At 33.9% G+C, this 23135-nt stretch overlaps 1 protein-coding gene across 1 annotated transcript in view; it reads left to right on the top strand.

Annotated features, from left to right (window-relative positions):
• Nucleotides 1-23135, top strand: part of MYCBP2 (MYC binding protein 2) — a 262243-nt gene that overhangs the window by 108658 nt on the left and 130450 nt on the right. The window contains exons 23-31 of the mRNA XM_041731051.1: nt 5437-5609; nt 6895-7020; nt 7119-7246; nt 12004-12095; nt 14098-14232; nt 15351-15434; nt 16680-16776; nt 19087-19279; nt 19874-20148. Coding sequence (XP_041586985.1) covers nt 5437-5609; nt 6895-7020; nt 7119-7246; nt 12004-12095; nt 14098-14232; nt 15351-15434; nt 16680-16776; nt 19087-19279; nt 19874-20148 — 1303 coding nt within the window. The remainder of the gene's footprint in view (nt 1-5436; nt 5610-6894; nt 7021-7118; nt 7247-12003; nt 12096-14097; nt 14233-15350; nt 15435-16679; nt 16777-19086; nt 19280-19873; nt 20149-23135) is intronic.

Below are 23135 nucleotides of genomic sequence, written 5' to 3' on the forward strand. Positions count from 1 at the left end.
TTAAGCAAAGCAAAAATACAGCAATTGTGTGGGCCTTCTCTAGATGTTTTTCTTCCCCCATAACACATCCTACTGACCTTCTCTATGGGTCACAAGTATTAAGTTTGGTTTATATTGTTTGACACTTTTTAAAAATGCACTTTTCTACATATAAGAACATACTCATTTTAAAAGGTTTTTTTTTTTTTTGTTAAACAATTTGTAGATCTTTGCAAGTCAGTATAGTAAGAACTATTATGTATAATGCCAGAGTAAACACACAAACACGTGTATATATGCACACAGAGTTTTGTACTGATAGGAGTGTATTCCTATTAAGATAGCTTTCAATAAGTGGAATTGCTGAGTCAAAAGGTAGGCTCACCGAATAGTGATACCTACTGCCAAATTGTCCTCCGGTTCTCACCAACTGCTATGAGAATCCATATTTTCCCATGCTGTCAGCATCAGTATACAGTACTATTATTTTTAATTTTTACTGTTTTAATTTTAGCCAGTAAATATTTACATAGATACTCTATGGTAAGTAAAGATTGATTCAAGTGAGTAAGATACACCTAAGATTAGATTCCCTTGCTCTTAGGGAGGTCGTCTTTTTTTTTTTTTTTTTTTTTTTTTAACAGAGATACAGACTGTATGAGAGCCAATAAATAATACATTTTATAGATCTTGCTTAGCATCATTAAGGAAAAAGGGGGTGGTGTGATTGAGGTTAACAGCAATGACCTATATCTTCCATTCAGTGGAGACAGTAGAAGTTAAGACCTTAAAGTATAAGAAAGAACCAGGCATTTGAAGAGTTAGGGAAAGTTTTCTGAGCAGGGACAGCTTAGTAGACCCAAATGGCTTTTGATGCAAGAGCCTGGTTAGTATTTTAGGAATTTGAAGAAAGCCAGTGTGGTTAAAGTATCATGAGTGAGTGGCATGAAATAAATTCAGGGGCATAAACAGGGCTAGGACATGCAGGACTTGGCAGACTAGATTAAGGAATTTGAATTATCTTCAAAATAGGAAGTTTTGTCATATTTTGAGTTGGGAATTAACACTAAGATATCATACGTGTATGGAAAATAAATGGGAACAAGACTGTAGGAGGTTCCTACAGCAATACAAGGGAGAGATGATGGCATGAAACTTAGGGTCATGGTGGGGAAGATGGAGATGAGCAGTCAGCAGCATATATTTTGGAATAGTGCCAATAAAACTTGCTTATATTGGTAAGTGATTAAGGAAAGAAAGTAGTCAAGGATGATTCCCAGTGTTCTGATTTTGGCATTTGAATAGACATTAGTGGCATTTACTGAGCCAGGAAGGGCAGAGAAAGGAACAGATTTTGTCAGGATTTCTGTCTTTGACATGTTAAGTTTGAGTTCTAAGCAAAATGTTAAGCAGGCGGTTAGATAAGTGAGCCAAGCTCAAAGAGGACTGATCTGGACTGGGAATATAAATTTGAGAATTTTTAGTTTATATAGGTGTATCTAAAGCTATGGTATTGAACAAGATCACCTAGACAGAGAAAATAGGTTGAGGAGAGTCCTGAACTTAAAAATTTAGAAGTTAGATGAGATAGGAGGAACTAGTTAGGAGACTAGAAGGGGCAGCTAGTGAACTATGGGAAAAAGCAAGAGGGTGTGCTGATATAGAAGTGAAAAAGGGAGTAGGTCAAAAAAAAGAGTGTTCAATGGTGTTTGATATTGCTGAGGGCTTGACTAGATGACAAAAAATTCTAATAGGGTTAGCCACTTAGAAGTTATTTGCAACTTTGAGAATGATTTCATGAAAGCGTTAGACGTACAAAGTAGATTGGTGTGGTTTGAGGAGTAAATGGGGATTTCCACTTCTGGCAGTTTGGTAAACTAAATACTTCAAAGGGGGCCCTATGTTTAAAAAAAAAAAAAAGTTTATGTTTTATTCATTGGCTTGGCACTTAGCCAAGATGTTGCTAATATACTGCCCATGTCTCCCACCCCCACTTCAAAGAAAGAAAGCCAGCATAAAAACAAAAATCATACCTCATGAGGTGACCCTGGAGAAGTAAGCACTCAGCCCTATAAACACAGGATTTCCCTGAGGGCAAATACTGATAAGCAGTGCTGCAATTTGGAAAATAAGCATTGTGCCAACTGTAAGGTGAGAGAGATGGAAACTGATCCTGAAATTCTGTTAAGATTCTAGCCTTGGAATGATGCTAAAGTGGGATCAAATAGGTAATACCCCTGTGTCTCCAGCAGAAGGCAAAAGTAAATCATCTTTAGAGAAAACTCCTCCTCTATATAGGCTCATAGGTTTTTTGATGAATTAAGATTCCACAAATATGAGTGCAAAATCTAAAATTGCTTAACATACAAATAATATCACTATTAGTAAATTCAGCAAAAGACAAGCAACAGGATCAGTTTCAGATCTAGGAAATAACAGAAATAATAAATTATGTGTATATGAACTATTTAAAAAGTCAGAGATGAAATTGAGGAAGTAAAAGAAACTCATAATGAGACTCAAAATGATGAGGCATATTTGAAAAACAACCAAGCAAAACTTTTATAAATGAAGAATAGTATTTTTTTAATATTTTACTTATTCATGATAGAGAGACAGAGGCAGAGACAGGCAGAGGGAGAAGCAGGCTCCATGCTGGGAGCCCGACATGGGACTCGATCCCTGGACCCCAGGATCGTGCTCTGGGCCAAAGGCAGGCGTCAAACCGCTGAGCCACGCAGGGATCCCCTGAAGAATAGTTTTTTATACAAATGCATGAGTAGATCATATTTGAACAGTTGAGAGGAGATTATAAACATGCCAGACACAATATTAAAAATATGGAGGTGATTTGAAGAATATAATGAAAAGATCTAATAGACTTCCAAGAAGGAAATATTAGAGGTTAGAGAAAATAGAGGAGAAAACATTATTTGAAGAGATAATGCTTGAGTGTTTTCCAGAACCAATAAAAGAATTTAAATTCACAAATATTATAAATTATGCATTTCCATTATCTACAGTCAAGAGACATTGTAGTGAAATTATAAAACACTAAAAACCAAGAGAAAAAATCTTAAAAGAGAAAAATAATCACATACAAATAAACCAGTTAGATTAATAGATTAAATTAAAAAGCAATAGTACATTTATATTAATTCCACTCATTATAACAAGTACTTTCATAGAATTTATTCTGTGTCAAGTATTTAAGTTTAAAATGAAAAAAACATAAAATTTAACCATTTCTAAGTTTACAATTCAAATGTTAAGTATATTCACATTGGTTTTTTGTTTTGTTTTGTTTTGTTTTTTTAAAGATTTTATTTATGTATTCATGAGACACAGAGAGAGAAAGAGAGGCAGAGACACAGGCAGAGGGAGAAGCAGGCTCCATGCAGGGAACCTGACGTAGGACTCCATCCCGGATCTCCAGGATCACACCCTGGGCCGAAGGCGGCGATAAACCACTGAGCCACCCGGGCTGCCCTATTCACATTGTTATATAGTAGACCTCTAGAATGTTTGTATCTTGCAAAATTGAACTCCATAGCCAAAGAAAAACTCCCCATTTCTCCCTCCCTCCAGCCCGTAGCTACCACCATTCTACTGCCTATGAATTTGACTACATTTTATATATAATTGGAATTACAGTATTTGTCTCTTTTGTGACTAGCTTATTTCACTTAGCATCATGTCCTCAAGATGTATACGCATTGCAGCCTGTGACAGAATTCTTTCCTTTTTAAGAGTGAATAAACATTCCATTGTATGTTTCTTCTGCATTTTATTTATCCACTCATCCATCTATGGATGCTTAATACTTCCACCTCTTGGCTACTGTGGATAATGCTGCTATGATTGTGAGTGTGCAAATATCTCTACAATATTTTCCTTTCAGTTCGTTTGGATATGTAGCCACAAGTGGGATCACTGGATTTAAGTACTCTTATATTTAATAGGTTTGGATCATGAAGCACCTTAATTGAGAAGACCATCCTTAATAAATGAATCTGAATATTAGCTATATCTGACACAGACCAGATTTTCAAAAGAATCAGTGTTTTCTGTGTAGGCATACCAGTTGTGAAAAATATGAGGATTTTGTTCTTCCTTCCTATCTACTCTTACACTTGGGCTTTAGGAGCTATGTATAAAATTATCCACAGCAGCTTTTTTTTTTTTTGTAATGGAAAATTGAGTGGTTTTAATATTTTGCTATCAGTGATAGAATGGACAGATAATTAAAATGTAGTCACATGAGCTATTAATACTTTACAACAAGAATGAATGAACTTGTAGTCATATGCCACTGTAAAAATACATTGTAAGAATATTGTAGTGTTTGAAGAAAGCTAACCACAGAACACATACAGTGTATATCCTGTTCATACACAATTAAAAATGTGAAACTTAAATAATACACAATTTTGATATAAATATGAAAAATCATAAAAACAAAGGAATGATAAACTTTTAAAAATGAAGGTAATTGGGGATCCGTGGGTGGCTCAGTGGTTTAGCACCCTGGAGTCCCAGGATCGAGTCCCACGTCAGGCTCCCAGGAGCCTACTTCTCCCTCCTCCTGTGTCTCTGCCCCTCTCTCTCTTTCTCTGTCTCTCTATCATAAATAAATAAGTAAATCTTAAAAAAAAAATCAAGGTAATTGCTACCTTTGAAAGAAAAGGAAAGAAATTGGGTAGGGAGGAAGAGCCAGGGTACTTAAAAAATAGCAGTAATGTTATTTTTACTAATACACATTATACCATTATTCTTCATACCTTTTTTTGAAAATATTTTTTACTGTTCTTTTGTGTGTACCCTGTAGATGATAAAAACAACTTTTCCAAAAAAGAATTCATAGCAAAAAACTATGGTAAAGAAGTGGAGGCAGCCTTTAGAGAATTTTTTACGGAAAAGATAAGAGATATGAGATAATGGTTGGATAGTATTGTGGGTCCCTTATGGTTTACTGTTTATTTAGTTTTAGTATGAACAGCTACATACAATTTACTGTGTTTCTTTCTGAAAACAGCATTCCAGGTCTTTTGCCCACTTTGATATTGAATTATCTTACTGGTTTGCAGGAGCTCTTATACATTGTGGATACTGTTGTTTTGTTTTATATGTATGTTTCATATATTTTCTTGCCCTTTGTCTTTAAACTTTATTTATCGAATTTTTGTTGTACTGAACCTTCATATGTATATGCATCATGTGTACTGTTGATCTAGTTACTCATAAAGTATCATGATCTGTATTACTATTTTCAAATCATTTCACTTATAGTGACATAAATAATTTTATTTACATATTTAGCTCAGATAAAGAAAATAATGAGCTACATTTTGTCCTCTTCAATCTGACTATATTGTCTTTATATCATCAATTATACTTTAGAAATTTTTTTTTCAATGAAACTATATGTTGAAGTGCTATGATTATTCTTTGTTGAAGGTTTCGACCAAATACTAGGGAGCTGTGGTGTTACAATGCAGTGGTTGCTGATGCAAGACTTCCCTCTGCAACAGACATGCAGTCCAGATGTAGTATTCTAAGTCCTGAACTTGCCTTACCAACAGGATCAAGGGCTCTCACCACCCGATCTCATGCAGCTTTGCACATTCTAGGTAGGATTCCTTTTTGGTAATCAGCTGATTTTCATTAATGTGTGCTGAGAATTTTTTTAAGGAATATTTAGATTTGTGTTTCATTTTCTCAAGTGTGTTAAACAACGGTATGCTAAGTACAATGTAAGTTAAACTCTCTAACTTAAGAGAGTTCATTGTCAATCCTACAATGAATAATACATTAGACTTGAACCAACACAATTCATATATGCCCAAATATAAAGCATTCCTGAATGTAATTTTCTAGCAGGCAAATTTTTTAATAATGTTTTTGTTCAGCTTAAATACATAGATTTTAGAGATGCAGATAGAATATTCAAATGTATAATTATAATATTTAATTTACATACATTATTTTAAAATGACAAATTCTAAATATATATTTATATAATTATGAATTTTATTTTTTTATTTATTTTTTTTAAAGATTTTATTCATTTATTTATGATAGACATATATATATAGAGAGAGAGGCAGAGACACAGGCAGAGGGAGAATCAGGCTCCATGCCGGGAGCCCGACACGGGACTCGATCCCGGGACTCCAGGATCGCGCCCTGGGCCAAAGGCAGTCGCCAAACCGCTGAGCACCCAGGGATCCCCTAATTATGAATTTTATACATTATTACTTCTGTCTCTTTTTATATAACACAGCTTTCCATAGTACATCAACTTCACTTTTATTTAATTTGTAATATAACATTTTTTTCAAAATATATATATATTCGTGGAAATTTTATACCAATCCACGTAATTACTTGTTGCTTTTAAAAAGGATCCTTAAAAAGGCTCATTTGTGCTTATCTAAAATTTGCAATTGTGAAATCATATTCCTAAGTATAATTACTAGATCATAATACAATTCCTTACTTCTTTTCTTCAAATTTCATCTAGTAATCATAGTAAACATCCAAAACTCATATTGATTAAGGTTCTCTCAGGCTGCTGTGTCTTCCTCAGATAAAACTTTAAGAATCTACAGTAATTCAGAATTTCATAAAAGGACGAACCTCGTAAAGGCTCAAAGATTGAGCGATGCCAACTTTTCAAAGATACAGTTTTTTGGGAAACATAGAATGTGTTTAAATATGATAATTACCCAGGCAAAGGAGAATTCTTAATGGTTTTAAATATTCTTTCATGAAACAGTGTTTGAAGCTTGGAATACATTTATTGAGCACACTCAGAGTTTATTATTTTAATTTATTCTCTATAGCATCTTATACCATCAATATAATGGGAAATTTTAATTTCACAGAGTTAAATTTTTGTTTGTTTGTTTTTAGGTTGCCTTGATACCTTAGCAGCTATGCAGGATTTAAAAATGGGTGTTGCAAGTACAGAGGAGGAGACTCAAGCAGTAATGAAGGTTTATTCCAAAGAAGATTATAGTGTAGTAAACAGGTTTGAAAGTATGTATATTTATGTTTAGGAAATATTGTCTTATATGTTAAATATAGAAGTATATAGATAGATTTTTACTACATGAATTATTAATTGTATCTTTTAGGTCATGGAGGGGGCTGGGGTTACTCTGCTCATTCAGTAGAAGCTATACGTTTTAGTGCTGACACTGACATTTTACTTGGTGGCCTTGGTCTGTTTGGAGGTAGAGGAGAATATACTGCTAAAATTAAGGTAAGCAGTTTGTTGATACTATTGCCCTTTTTTTTTAAAGTTAGCTTTGACTTAGTTTGTGATTTTATATTATATAATACATAATAAAAAAGGACTTGGGAACATTGCTAAAATGTAATACAATAATACTAAATTATTGGCTCATTAGAAAATAAAAAGTCAAGATAGAAGGTAATGAATGGAAAATGATTTTCTAATATTAGGCTGAAAAAGACTAAAAACCCATCTTAATTCTTTGTGAACTTCCTAGTGATCTAGGTACAGCAGTACTTTTTTGATTTGCCTCGTTTTTGTTAGCCACTTTTGATGGTGGCACAGCTGTTTTGATGCAGGGGCATTTTGATGTAGCTTTAATAGTTTTTAGCATTTTTAATGCCAAATACTGTATAAGACATGATCAATCTAAAAGGGGAATCAGGGATGAAGTGAGAAATGGAATGTATGGATTTCATTGGGTAGACAAAAATAATAAAAAAAAATCCTCAGTTTTCTAAACCTGTTCATCTCAGAAAGGGTCTGCAATTATTCAAAGCAAAGGATGTGCTCACTCTTTGAAAATTCATCAATACTCAAATGTTCCACTTCTCAAATTAATATGATTTTGCCTTTGAAGTAAAAGAGAGCAGTGCCTTAGTGGCTCAGTGGTTTGAACACCTGTCTGACTCTTGGTTTTGGCTCAGATCATGATCTCATGGTTGTGAGATCAAGCTCCAAAGTTGAGCTCTGCACTGGGGATAGAGCCTGCTTAAGATTCTTTCTCCATCAGTCCTTCTGCCCCATTTTCTATCCCCCAACTCCACTCATGTGTGTACAAGCACACATTCTTTCTCTCAAAAAAAACCCCTATAGTTTGTGTCTTAGTTTCGGTAGCAAGTTTCATTAAAAATTCTCAATTAGATGCTATCTATTTAGGAGATCTTCTATTTTCTCAATAATATCTAAAAATATGTTAAAACTCTCTTACTGTGATGGTTTTTGAGGACACTCCCCATAGAGGCCAAACCAGAACTGACAAACTTTTAAAAATATTTGCTTATTTCTGGCCATAATTGGAAAATACATGCTAAAGAAATAGAGATAATACAGAAATTAAGAAAGAATTGGAAGTCCCTAGAGTTATATAGAGGATAGGGATGGAATAATAATTTTGAAAACTTGTGGCATAGGTAGTTAGGTACAAACATACATACGTAGGAAAGAAGAAAGAAAAAGGAAAATAAAACCATAGTTTTGGGCTTATTTCAGAGCAGCTACTTTCAAAGGGTTATTTGAAGATGTCTTGATTAGAAGTCAAGATAGAGAAGCAAACTCAGTAATATAGTGCTAGTTGTCAGTGTCTAGTAAGTTATCAAGAAGATACATTTTTTTTTCCTGTCCCTGAAAGGTTTTTTTGCTTTGTTTTGATAATATTGAATACCACTGTGGTTCTTTTCACCAGTAGTTGTGTTACAGTAGTATATAGGCCTTTCATAATGCTCTTTTTATATTGAGTGTAATTTTTTCCAAGTCTTATTAAACCACCCTTATTTCTCCCATTCCCTGGAAGTAAACTTGCCTTTGAAATTCAGTTATTAATGAATAGACTAAGGTTTTCCAACAGAAGTCTTTTTGTTTTCCTTCCGCTCACCATTGTGAGGTATACATTTTTTTCCCTAGCAGTAAATATCTTTTTTGGTTTTTTTTTGTTTTCATCTCTTGTTTTTTCTTCTTTTATAGGTTTGTCCTCTTCTACCTGGCTACTAGATGTTGAGAGTTCTTTTAGGCCCAGCTTTAGCCCCTGTTTTTTCACTTTGTATTTTCTCCTAAACATTTTCTTCTAAGCCTGAAGTTTTAAATAGCTGTCAGCATACCATGATGCCCAAATTTAGATCTCCAGCTCAGACTGCTTCTTTGACCCATTTTCATGTAAGGGCTTTAAAGGCCTGATGGTTGTTGGTCTTTATATTGCAAATGAATTCATGCTCTTTCTCAGGACCTGGCTCTCTTCCAGTGGTTCATCTCTTGAGTAGTACCATCCACCATATGCTTATTACCCTAAGGCAGAAACCTAGACATCTTTCTTGATGGGTCCTCTGTTATCTCTTTCCTCCTGCTAGAAGACTCTTCCACTACTAACTACTCTGGGCAAAAGTATTTGTGTACTTGTCTTGGACTAGCCACCTAGCTAGGCTCTGTACATATTCTTAACTTTCTATACTTTCTATTTCCATTCTCTCTCTTCCCATTCCTTCTTGAACCTACACTAATCAGGTTTGTGCCCCACCAACCTACCAAAACTGCTGTTGTCAAAGGTGTGAGTGACTTCCTATTGCTGAAGCCAGCAGTCAAGTCTCAGTCTTCATCTTCCTTAACCAGTTGACATAATTTAATCCTGTGAACCCATTCTTTTAAATACTGTCTTCATTTGACTCCCTAAACACCACACTTGGTTTCCTTCTGTGTCACTGACTGCTCTTCTAAGTCTCAGGTTGCCTATTAGTCATCTTCCTAACCTCTGCATGTTGGAGTGCCAGAACTCAGTCTTCTTGGACACTTTTAAAAGTCTGCTTATCCCCATAGTGGTCCAGCCATATGGCTTTAAGCACTTTTTCCTCTTACTACTAAACCTCCAAAGTCATATATACAGCTGCCTACTTCGCTTCTCCGTTTGGATAGCTAATAGGCATTTCGGATATAACATATTCAACACTAGGCTTCTGGTGATCTTTCTAAACCTGCTGTTCTCATATTTTCCCTGTCCCAGCTAACTGACTGAGAATAGAGTTAACTTTATTCTTCTAGCTACTTAAGCCAAAAATCTTGGAGTCATCATTGCCTTCCCTCTGTCACACCCTACATCCCCTTCAGCAGCAAACACTATTGGCTGCACTTTGGAAATAAATCCAGGATCTAATGAATTCTAAAAACTGTCCCTAGTACCAAGTCGGTCTAAACCATAGCCATTCTCACCTTATTTATAACGGTAGTCTCCCAACTTGTATTATGCTTCTGTCCTTGTTCCCCTTTTGTCTATTCACAATACAGCAGAGATTTTCTTAAAATGTACACCAGAGTATGCCACTCCTTTCTGTTCAGATTCCTGTAGTGTTGCCTTATATTAGGTTGAGGAACAAGCAAGCCAGGCATAGTCAAACCTCAAGACTTTTGCATTGGCTACTCCGTCTGACTACAGCGCTTTACTTCAATACCTGTGTGATCACTTTCTCATTATCTTGACTCTCTGGTGAACCCATTTAAAACTAAATCCTCTGCCTTACCACAACTTAACTTCCAGTAGCCCCCATTTTTTTGTTGTGGTGTTCACACCTGTATGCGTATTGTCTAGAATTGTGCCTGGCACACAGTATGTGTTGAGAAATACTTGTTGAATATAAGCAGGGGAGCCAGGTTAGGGGGAACTCATTAAGGACCTTTATGTCTTGTTACAAAGAAGGAAATGAGAAACCGTTGAAGGATTGTAAATTAAAGAAGTATTCTAATCAGATATTCATTTTAAAAAGAGTACTAGGATCATTAAAAACAAAACCCCTCAGTTTTATGGAATATGGACCAGAGCAAAGAGAGATTAAAGATAAGACTGATGAGTTCTAGCTAGTAACAGCATGCTTGAACTGACAAGCTTTGGTACCAGCAGTAGAATAGATGTACTAATGGCAGAAAGATACAGAAAAAAGGATTATTCCCCGTTTTTTATCTGAGTGAATAGGTAAGTGATAGTCCCATTAATCAGAACAGTGCAAGCAGGGGTAAGGGGAGTGAGTCCCTTTAGAACTAGTGAGATCCAACTGGTGGGGGGTGAGGGAATGCAGTGACTGTTAAGAACAAGATCTGAGCTGGGGATAGATTTTCAAATCATTAGCATATAATTGAAAAAATGAGACATCTAACATAGAAATAGTCCAGTAAATTTTAATGCTTCCTTCTCTTCCTCCTTAGTGTTTTATCTGCCTTTTTTGCAGTTCACCTACTATAATTCTCCAGAGAAATAAGGGTCTTTATATGTATTGGTCCATTTTTAAAGAAAAAAGATCTCTTCCTGATAATTCTCCCTTATTTTCACTTAATTTCATCACTTTTCCTCTTTGATGTCTTCTATCTTATCCTTTTCCCAGACTGTCTGGTCCTCTTCTTGTTTTATGACCATTTTCTTTCATATTCTTCATCTCTCCTTTTCCTGTGCTGTATTTCTTTGAGCTACTTTTTGTTACCTATGTTTTTAAGGATCCTTCTCTTCTGCTATTCCTCTCTCTCTCCATAGCTAACATTTTTGTAGCCTTTATTTCGGGGTATTTTTCTAAGTGTTTCATAAGTATTACTTCATGTAATTCTCACAATTACTATGAAGTAGGTGTTGTTAGTAGTCATCTTTCTTTTATGGATGAAGAAACTGGATCCCAGATCTCACAGCTTATAAGTGTTGAAACAAAATTCTTCCTCATTTGAAAGCTCACTTAGATAAAATGCATTGATTGAGTTCTCTCACCTCCTTCAGATATTTATATTTGGTACAGAACAAATTGGAGCATTTGCTATAAATAGACGAATATATAAATAAGGAAAACAGATTTAGATAGACCATAAGTTTCCTAATTTAAATATATAGGTTTGTGTATTTAACATTAAAAAAGCAGGCATTATGGTTTTTACATTCTTCAGTGTCCAGCGTATTATTGGAAACATCAAAATTATAAACATGTTATTCAGCAGGTTTGCATGAGTGAATGATTTGACATGATGTGTTTTTCTCCTTTCCCCAGCTGTTCGAGTTGGGTCCTGATGGAGGAGATCATGAAACCGATGGAGACCTTCTTGCAGAGACTGATGTGTTGGCTTATGACTGTGCTGCCAGGTAAAGATTTCCTCATTACTCAGAATTCTGAGTCCTCATACACTTACTATGAAAAATTCATAGTAAGTGAAGAGACATAAAAAGGATGTTTTAAATAATCTGTGATCAGATGCTTGAGAAATTAAGTTGTATATTAGTATACAACTAAAAAATAATTTTTTAATTAGTGTTGCAATTAACGGGGCTGCATTAAAACTAATAGTATCTATATTTGTCTATAAGATAAATTGTTTCTCCATCGAAGATGAAAAAATATGTATATTTTGTACGCTTTGGTTTTCATGCATCACTTAGAGAACACCTACTGTGCTAGCTTTCTAGTAATCTCATATAATTATTTACTACCTGTAGCACTATGTATACAGAACTGAATAGTCATAAAGGGCCATAATTCAGATCACTTGTGTGTCCTGACACCATGCCCATAGTATGTGCTTGGTTATAACACACTTCGGTAGATGGTCAGCTTTTACTGAAACCCCTTAGGAGGTTACCAGAATCTGGATATTTATTTATAAAGCTTCATTAAAAGTAAGAAGAGAATTAGATTTTATCAGCCTTCTCTGTGTAATCCCAAGAATAATCTCCAACAGTATGTTATGACAAGTTAGTGATTTGAATTAGGGAACATTATGATGAGAAAAAATAAATTGAACCTCATATAATAATAATAGTACACTGTACTTCCCAGTAATAACTGTATTAAAACTTTATGTGTTATGCATAAGCTTTTTGCTAGTGATAATGTGTTTACTGAAAATAGTAGCAAGGCATTGATTTTGCTTTTAACATAAATACTTTTGAGAATGAAATAGTAAACCTAAAGAAAATTTTGACTATTTTTTTCTCTATAAACATTCATTAGTATTAGGAGATACTATTTTTTTTTTAAATGTTTATTTTTTTTTTTTAATTTTTGTTTATTTATGATAGTCAGAGAGAGAGAGAGGCAGAGACACAGGCAGAGGGAGAAGCAGGCTCCATGCACCGGGAGCCTGACGTGGGATTCGATCCCGGGTCTCCAGGATCGCGCCCTGGGCCAAAGGCAGGCGCCAAACCGCTGCGCCACCCAGGGATCCCAGGAGATACTATTTTAGTTATTTTCTATGTAATATACAAATGAAGATTAGAAAGATTTTAGGAGAAATAATCGATTAATTTTTAACAAAGCCTTAAGATGCCATTATCATTTAGTGTTTCCATTTGAGCATATGATTATGAGTCAAAAATATACTGTTTTCACATATGGAGAATCATCTAGATTTTATTCATTTCTCTATTAACAAAGCCAAGGACTTTACAACAAGATGTTTTACAACATCTTTTTTAACTTTTTACCTACCACATTTTTAAATCTGTCTTCATACTTTAACCTAACTGGACATCTTGTCATTTTCAAGTCCTGTTTTGTACTTTTGTACCTCTTCAGTGTGAATTTATTCCCATCCTCAAATACCCTTAATTTTTTTCTCTATCCCAGCTAAAATCACTATTTTCTATTACCTAAAACTTTATAACTTGTGTATATCTATCAGATCTCCATATGTATACAAGATTTTTCTCCTTCTGTTTCAGTAAAAATTTTTTGTGTGGTTATTATGTGACAAGCACAGCTCCAAATACTTTATCTGAATTTGCTCAGTCCTCAGAACTATTCTGTGATCTAGGCAGCATCTTCATTTTCCAACTAAACTGGAATGGGTGTTTGTTTTTTTAACAATAATTTAAAAACATTTTTGTGTTATTTTAATATGAGAGTTTTATAACATTTAAGCAAATTTTAGAATTCAAGGTGAAGAGTGCCATCACCATGACACAAATTGTTTGTAACAAGAATTTTTAAATTTTTTTCAAACTTTTAAATAGAAGGTTTTTAATGATGTTCAATAAGAATCTCACACAATGATTTTCACATTTTGTTTATAAAGAATTTAAAACAAATAAATACATAAAACAGAGAAGTACAAAGGCATTGTCTTTGACTCACTAATTTTTCTGTCAGAGAAAAATATGCAATGATGTTTGATGAACCAGTTCTCTTGCAAGCTGGTTGGTGGTATGTAGCATGGGCTCGAGTGTCTGGACCTAGTAGTGACTGTGGATCTCATGGACAAGCTTCTATTACCACAGATGATGGGTAAGCAAAATGTTTAAGTATTACTAAAGCAACTCTTATTTTCGATAGTAGAATATTGTTTTAGAAGCTTAGAGATCTTTCAGGAAGATAAAAATGTCAGTCTAGAATGTACTATGACTGCCAAATATTAAATTTATGCTGTCTCATGCCAAATGAAGGTCTAGACAAAACAATGAGAGACTGCTGTTCTTTGCTTTTGTAGTTTGTCATTTGTATGTATTTCTGGGTGTTACGTTGTTCACATCTATATTCTCATTTGATGCCCTCAGCAATTTTGTGAGGCTTTCTTAGCTCCATTTTCCACTCAGGAATAGAGACAGGAGGGAAAGTGATTTGCTGCACATCAAATCACTGCTGTGTGGGGGAATGAAATCTCGACCTGGAACCTCTTGACTCTAAGTCCAGCCTTTATTCTCAGTACTCTGGATTCGTGTATTTGAAAGGGCCATCATTTAGAAGAGAAATTCAATTTACTCCTTACTTTTCTTGAGCATAAACTATTTGAAATGAGTATAAGTTATGTAATAATATATTTCAAATAGTTCATTTCATAACAAAGCTTACCAAAACCAGATCAAACTCATTAATGAGGGAAACTCTGTTCCTGAATGTTCAAGTAGAACACTGTAGAAAAATTAAACCTGCTGTAAAATTTTGCTTTCAAACTTACTCTAAGACTGTGTCCTAGCACTGGGGAGACTGCTTTTGATTCTGGACTGTGTGATTCCACATGCAGTTCACTGAGCTTTGGAATATCCCAGCACTTTGAAGCTAAAACTTACCAGGTGTATGGTTGAGCAGAGTTTAAACTGTAAGATGAAATATTTTGTTAAAATCTTATAGTTCTAGTTAAAGTTGAGCTGTGGGGATGAGAGAGGGGCAGAACAGCAGCTTATCCAGGAGTTCTTGATCAGGCTTAATTCCTTAATTTTATTCATTAAGCCATTGAGAGTTTGAACAAAATAAAAACAATTCCTTTTTATTTGTGTTTTTCCTTAAAGAACGAATCTCAGTTCTTTTACATAGGATTTGAAAATGTGATTGTCAAATTTCTTTTTTTTTTTCATAGATCTTGAATCATGTTTTTTTGGTATCATTGTTATTTTTTCTCTTCTTAGGGTGGTTTTCCAATTTAAGAGTTCAAAGAAATCAAATAATGGTACAGATGTTAATGCTGGTCAGATACCTCAATTATTATACAGGTATTTAGCATATTTACAGTAAATTAATATGATTTATTCCTTTGTTTAATGAGCTAGGATACTATAAAATATGACATGAGAGAAATTATTTGAAGCATTCAGCAAGTTATAATATACCAGTAGAAATATAGCTACTACTAATGAAAACATTTAATATTTTACATATTTTAAAACATTTTCTACATCAAGCTTAACTTTAAATTTTACCTCATGATTCAGATTGTATTATACCATTAACAGTATTTTAATAACTTATTTTTCAATTTGTGGATTTTCATACCCATTTCAGAATATTATAAAGTAACAAAAATATATGTTAGAGCAATGAATTTGGAGTGTTAGGTGGGGACATTAGATGCAGTCCTGATTGATTTACTGAAGTCTTATGTTTCCTGTTCGTGCTATGATGGAATGAATTAGAAAATCCCTTACTGCTGGGGGCACTTGGTTGGCACAGTCAATTGAGCATCCAGTTCTTGGTGTTGGCTCAGGTCCTGATCTCAGGGTAGTGGGATCAAGCCTTGTGTCGGGATCTACGCTCTGCACCAAGTCTACTTGTAACTCTCTCTCCCTGTCTCTTTCCCCTCCCTGCAACTTACTCTCTCTTACTCTCTCTCACTCTAAAATAAATAAATACATCTTTAAAAAAGTAGAGAAAATCCTTTACTGCTGAACATTTTTTCCTTTAATTGAACTATCAAATAATAATTTGTCCAAGTGATATTTATTATGTTAATAATGTTATTTAAGAATTTTAATTACTTCATGGTAATGAAAGACATGGTAATTTGAGACATTTATGGAAGCATATGACTATGTGTCCATCTATTTCTCATAGATTACTGCAATAATATTTAGAATGAAGAATTCAAATAGATATAAACCTTACTAAAAAATGTCATTCTATGAGTAGTAAAATTCTAAAGAAATACCTGTAGAATAGTGACTATCTCTCATGTCTCTCTTCCCTACTAATTCCTTTGAGAATCTAAGTGGTATAAGTCTATTTTTTCCCAAGAAATTTTTGGGTTTTTTTTATGCAATTTATTATAATTAATATTTGTAACATGTAACATTATAAACATAGCAAGTTGCTTGAGCTACTCCTGGGTACACTGGTTGAATAATTTTAGTAATATAGCACCTATATTGAATAGCATATTTTGCTATTGCAAAACTGTATAGTTTGAAAAGAAAAATGTTGTTGGACTTTCCAACAAATTTATGTGTCTCTACTACCTTCAGACTTCCAACCAGTGATGGCAGTGCCTCAAAAGGCAAACAGCAAACCAGTGAACCTGTACACATTTTAAAGCGATCTTTTGCAAGAACTGTCTCAGTGGTAAGCCATTTTTTAAAATTTTAGGTTTTTTGTCCAGGGCTCCATTTCATTTTGAATTTTGACATTTGGCCACTCTTCTAAGAGTTTATCTCAGTATGGTTTTATGAACTCAGATTTGTTTTTGTATCTGCACTGATATCCCTGGCCAAAGAGTATGTCCTTTAAGTGATGGGAAAATAGAAATGTTGGCTGACTTTAACGTGGACTTTAGCGTGAACTGATGTAACTGGTGGGTTTTCTAGTAAATCATGTATGAATCCATATGCTGAAGGAGTTAAAAAGTTAAGGCTGATATTACAAAAAGTGCTAGTCTAATGCTTGAGGTACTAAATAGAAGAGTTGTTTATCTGACTAAGGACTCTTTTGAACTACTTGACCATCCACATTCTACATTTAAAGATATGCTACATTATTGGTGTTACCAGTATAGAATGGAAAGCCAACATGATGTAATTGAGAGATCATGGTCTGCCCAGGAAGTCTATGTTAACTTCTTGTTCTTGTTCTTTCATTTCTTAGTTGAGCATTCTTATGCCAGTTATCTGAATAAACTGTGTGATAGCATCCTTATGAATTTCTAATGAGATAAGGGATAAAAAAATGCTTTTTAAATTGTAAGGCACTATAAGAGTGTGATTTATTAATGTAGTTGGTGGGACTCTCATATTCATAAGATACATAGGAAGAATGCTTTTTTTTAAAGTTAGTTTTTCAATTCACAAGATTAATATACATTCCTGGTTGAGCACAGAGGGTGGAGTAGGGATAGAACTATATTAGCAGTATACCAAAATTCTTTCCCCATCACTCTGTTACATTTTGATGTATATTCTTCCAGACCATTTTTTATACATATGCAAACTTTTTAGTCTATATATACAGTATGCTATGCAGCCTCCTTGATTGTTTGTAATGATAAAGCTTCGCACCTCCTTTTTTTAAAATTCTCGTAGTACTAAGGACGTAATTCATGTTAGAGGTATTTGGCCCTGTGTTAATCTTTTTGTATTTGCATAGCGTCCCATAGAATAGTTGTACTCTTAAAATTTAGTCAATGCTATACATATCAAAGGACTATTATGTTCCTACATGTGCATTTTTGATTACTTACATACTTATGTGAATATTTCTACTGGAAGTGTGCAGATTTAAATTTTGATATATCATACCAAATGACCTAACAAAAGATCTGTGATAGTATATAGAGATAGTGCTTACAACTAGAGATTCCAAGAACTTTGTCTCCTTGGTATCTTGGCATCCTTTAACTATGAAGAGCAGCTTGATATTTTTTAATCCAAATAAGTGTCTTGACTCTCTGTGTCTTTTTCAGTGATCTCTTTTTCTGTGCTTAGTAATGTTTTGATATTTATGTCTAAGTGGTTTTGTGGTCGTTAGGCAATTGTTATCTTTATATAAGAAATACATGAAACTATTTCTTTAAAAAGCTAAACTGTAAACTCTTACTCTTGGTGTTACTATATCAGAGGACTGGAATTTAGTAGTTATTAGGGAATGATTGCTTTGCTTTGCAATCATCTAGTATTTTTATCACCTATTAACTTGTTTATCAAAGGTTGGCTATAGTCTGTATGGTAAACTTAATATGTAGACATAAAATAAGTTATTTGTACTGTCACTGATACCAAATACTAAGTAAAACACTTTATTATATTAAAAATTATTAAAGTGTTTTAAATACTTTTGACTTACCTATATAATACTGTGGTAACAGGGTAGAGTTTAATTTTGCTTTCCAGTAAATGTTTCTAATTTTTTCCCTTGCTCACTTACATGATAAATTATATAGATTGGTAGCAGAAAAAATTAAAAATTTTATTTTTAGATAGGGAAATATTGGAACACCTGAGTGGCTCTTTTGTTTAAACCTCTGGTTCTTGGTTTCAGCTCAGGTCATAATCTTAAAGGTCAAGAGATCCAGCCCTGAATCGGGCTCCATGCTAAATGTAGAATCTGCTTGAGATTCTCTTCCTCTGCCCCTAGCCCCACTTGCTCGCACACTCTCTTTCTCTCTCTCAAATAAATAAATGAATCTTTATAAAAATAAATAGGCAAATACTATAGGATGTTGTTTTTATACATGACTACCTACCTTTTTTGCCAAGCTTCAGAGATACTCCTCATGGTAATTTGATAAATGAACTAATAGAATATCCATTATTTGGGCTAATCAAAACTCAGTAAAGAAGTTCAAATAAAGTCTTGAAATTGAATGTTGTTTTTCCATTTGATTGAACCTATGGTATGATTTGAACTAATTGTTATCTGTTTTTTCATATTCTGGATTAGGAATGTTTTGAGTCATTGTTGAGTATTCTTCACTGGAGCTGGACCACCTTGGTCTTAGGAGTTGAAGAACTTAGAGGATTAAAAGGATTTCAATTCACAGCTACACTTCTAGATCTAGAAAGGCTGCGCTTTGTGGGTACCTGTTGTCTGAGGTTATTGCGTGTCTATACCTGTGAAATTTATCCAGTATCAGGTATAAAAAGCATGTTTTTAAATTACTTTAGGGAGAAAATATTTGACACATTGGGAAAGTCTATATAGGGATAACCAAGAGTTAAAGATCCCCACCTGCCTTTAATTTTCTGCCAAAAGGAGGGGAGAAAGCTTGCCATGACCTTTATGTATTTACTTACAAAGAATAAAACAGATTACGTGTTATGTTGTTAACAAAAAGTTATGTTAGACTAAAGCATAACTATAATATGAAATATTTTCAGCAGATTTGATCAAATAGAAATTTTTTGAACAACTCATTTGAACTTAAGTACTGAAACCAATGTTTCGGGGGTTTTTTGTTTTGGTTTCGTTTTGGTTGTGGGGTTTTTTTGTTTTTTTTTTTTTTTTTTGGTTTTGCCCTACTTAGATTTTTAAAAGAAATAATTTTGGACCTCATTTAATCTCTAAATTGTTTCATCTCTAGGTTATGAGTATTTGTGATCTTTAGCTGTATAAGAAATTACTTGAATATTTATTTTTAATCTAGTAAAAATATTTTTATATTGCATATTTATTATTGCATATTTATTATTACTCTAGTTAATTAGCAATCTGCTTTGTTCCCACAAAGCTACAGGAAAAGCAGTTGTGGAAGAAACTAGCAAATTAGCAGAATGTATTGGAAAAACCAGAACTTTGTTAAGAAAAATTTTATCAGAAGGAGTCGATCACTGCATGGTGAAGTTGGATAATGATCCTCAAGGATATCTCAGTCAACCTTTGAGTCTCCTAGAAGCTGTTCTTCAGGAGTGTCATAATACCTTTACTGCCTGTTTTCATTCTTTCTACCCAACTCCTGCCTTACAGTGGGCTTGCCTTTGTGATCTGCTGAATTGTTTGGATCAGGTAATTTAAGTTTGTAAAATTTTCGTTGAAAATATAATATATTACTTAATATTCTTCAAGAAAGTGCTGTAGCCTCAATCTTCTTAATTTTATAAAAGGTAAATTAGGACATTGGCTTGGTATGTGTGACTTAAACAACAAAGTTGAAGGACATTTTTTTTTTCTGCTTCATTTATCATTTTTAGTTATAAAATTGGCAGGCACATTGTACGGCTGCTGATTTTGCTCTTTGAATTTGTGGGTGGGCGTGTGTATGTAAGAGAACAAGAACAACTGTGAGTGAGGATGTAAGAGCAAGATTAGCACCAGAAGCACAGCTCCTGCCGCCCCCATATCTGCAGAATGGTCAAGAGGGAGAGCTGTGAGTGAACTTGCTTGCTAATAACATCATTCATTTATGAGGAAACTGCAAGCCTCATAAATGCGTATGCTCCAAATCAGTTTCAAAATACTTGAGGCAAAAAACTGACAGAATTAGAGGGAGAAATAGACAAATTCACAATGATACTAGGAGACTTCAGTGCTCCTCTTTCAGTAATTAGTAGAACAAGTAGACCAAAAATTCAGTAGAAAAATAGAAGATCTGAACAACACTGTCAACCACGTTGACTTCACTGACAGTTATAAAACAGAATGTTCAAGTGCAGAATACATGTTATTTTCATCAAAAAGGTAGATCATATGCTAGGCCATAAAACAAGTCTTAGTAAATTTCAAAAGATTAAAATTAAAGAGTTTCAGACAACTGAACTAAATATAGCAATAGCAAAATATATTGAGAAAGGCAGTGAGTATGTGGAAAATAGATAACACTTCTAAGTAATCAATGAGTCAACATAGAAATCCATAGGAAATTGGAAACTATTTTACACTGAAAGATAAAAGCATAACATCAAAATTTGTGAGATGTAAAAGTTTGTGCTTTTAATAGCAATGAAAAAAGTTTTAAAATCAGTGATCTACGTTTCACCTAAAGAAATCAGAAAGAATTAGCAGATCCAAAGTAGGAAGAAAATAATAAAGAGCAGAAACCAGTAAAGTAAAAATAGAGAAAATCGACAAAGTCGAGAGTTGGTTCTTTGAAATTAAAACCAAGTCTGATTAGAGACAAGAGATAAAGAAAAAACATAAACTACCATGAACAGGATTGAAAACAGGGAACATCACTGTAGATCCAACAACGTTAAAATGATAAGGGAATATTATAAACAACTTTCTGTTAGAAACTTGTAACTTCAGTTAAAGTAGACCAGATGTCTTGAAAAACACATCTTAAGCAAAACTAGCACAATAAGAAATGGAAAAATCTGAATTTCCTTATATCCATTAAAAAATTGACTTCATTATCAAAAACTTTCCCACAAAGAAAACTCCTAACCCAGAAAACTGTCATTGGTGAATTCTATTAAACTTATAAGAAAGAAATAACATCAATCTTTTACAGATTCTTTCAGAAAATATAGGAGACCTTTCCCAACTAGCCTTGTCAAGTAAGCCTTATCCTGATACCAAAACCTGCCTAAGGCTTTAAAAGAAAAAATTAGTACAATCATTACTCAAACGTAGATATAAAATCTCTTAATAACATCATCAAATCAAATCCAGTAATATAAAAAAAATATGTCATACCCAGTAGGGTTTTTCTTAGAAATGCAAGGTTAGTTTAGTGTCCAAAAATCAAAGTAATTAATCATATTAACTGAATAAACGGGGAAAATGGTATAATCTTCTCAATAGATAATGAAAATTTTGTTTTGACAAAATCAGCACTTTTTTCGGTGATGAAAACTTCTCAGCAAACTAGGATTTAAGGAAACTTCTTCAATCTAGGATTATAAAGGATAAAAGAAAAATATAAATTAAAAAATTTGTAATTACTCTCATACTTAATGGTGAAATATTGAATATTTCCCTAAGTTCAGGAACGAGGCACAAGGTGACCGTTCTCACCACTTATGTTCAGCATTGTAGTGGAAGTCCTGGCCCTTCTCCCCCCTAAGAAAGTTCACTGTCATCACCAAAGCATCCTAGCCTATTTGAAAGGTATTTCAGTGATGACATCTGGGTAGGCAACTTTGTTTTTATTTTTTTTATTACTATTTGTAAAGCTGTTTACATACTGAATTTATTCTTGGTGTAAAAAAATGTATTTTATTGTGGCAAAAACACTTAACATGAGAGCTATCCCTTAACACATTTTGAGCATATAATATTAAGTACAGGTACAGTGTTGTACAGCAGATCACTAGTGCTTACTTATCTTTCATAACTGAAACTGTATACCCATTTAACATCCAACTCCCCCTTTCCCCCTCGTCCCAACCATTCTATTCTCTGCTTCTGTGAGTTTGACTATTTTAGATACCTCATATAAGTGGAATCGTGCAATATTTTGTCTGTTTGTGAGTGGCTTATTGCCCTCATTATAATGTCCTCCAGGTTCATCCATGTTCTACAACAGAGTAGTGTATTTTACCAGTTTCCTGGAGCAAGATTATTGCCTGGACAAATGCACAACTTACTCTCAACCTGTCCATTCTCATATGGCTGTTTTCTTTGCCACTGAACAGGTTATAGACAGACTTAACTTTAACAAATGTTGGTTTAACATATAGGATGTTACTTTTAGCCTGAATTTGTAACACAGATGTTTGATGAACTGTGTGTACACGGTTTTTGTGATTTAGGATATCCTAACTTGATAAATTTTGTTAAGAATCTAGGGTGCTTGAGTGGCTCTGTTAAGCATCTGCCTTTGGCTCAGGTTTGGATCTCAGAGTCCTGGGATCAAGTCCTGCATGGGGCTCCCTGCACAGCAGGGAGTCTGCTTCTCCTTCTCCCTTTGCTACTTTCCCCGCTCGCTCACTCTCTCTTTCTCTCTCTCTCTCAAATAAATTAAAAGTTTTGTAACTATGCTATTCATTTTTCTGAATAAACCATAAAATGTGATGACATAATTTTGTGACCTTCATGAGATGTTTATTATA

The sequence above is a fragment of the Vulpes lagopus genome, chromosome 16, assembly GCF_018345385.1.
Source record: "Vulpes lagopus strain Blue_001 chromosome 16, ASM1834538v1, whole genome shotgun sequence".
NCBI lineage: Eukaryota > Metazoa > Chordata > Mammalia > Carnivora > Canidae > Vulpes > Vulpes lagopus.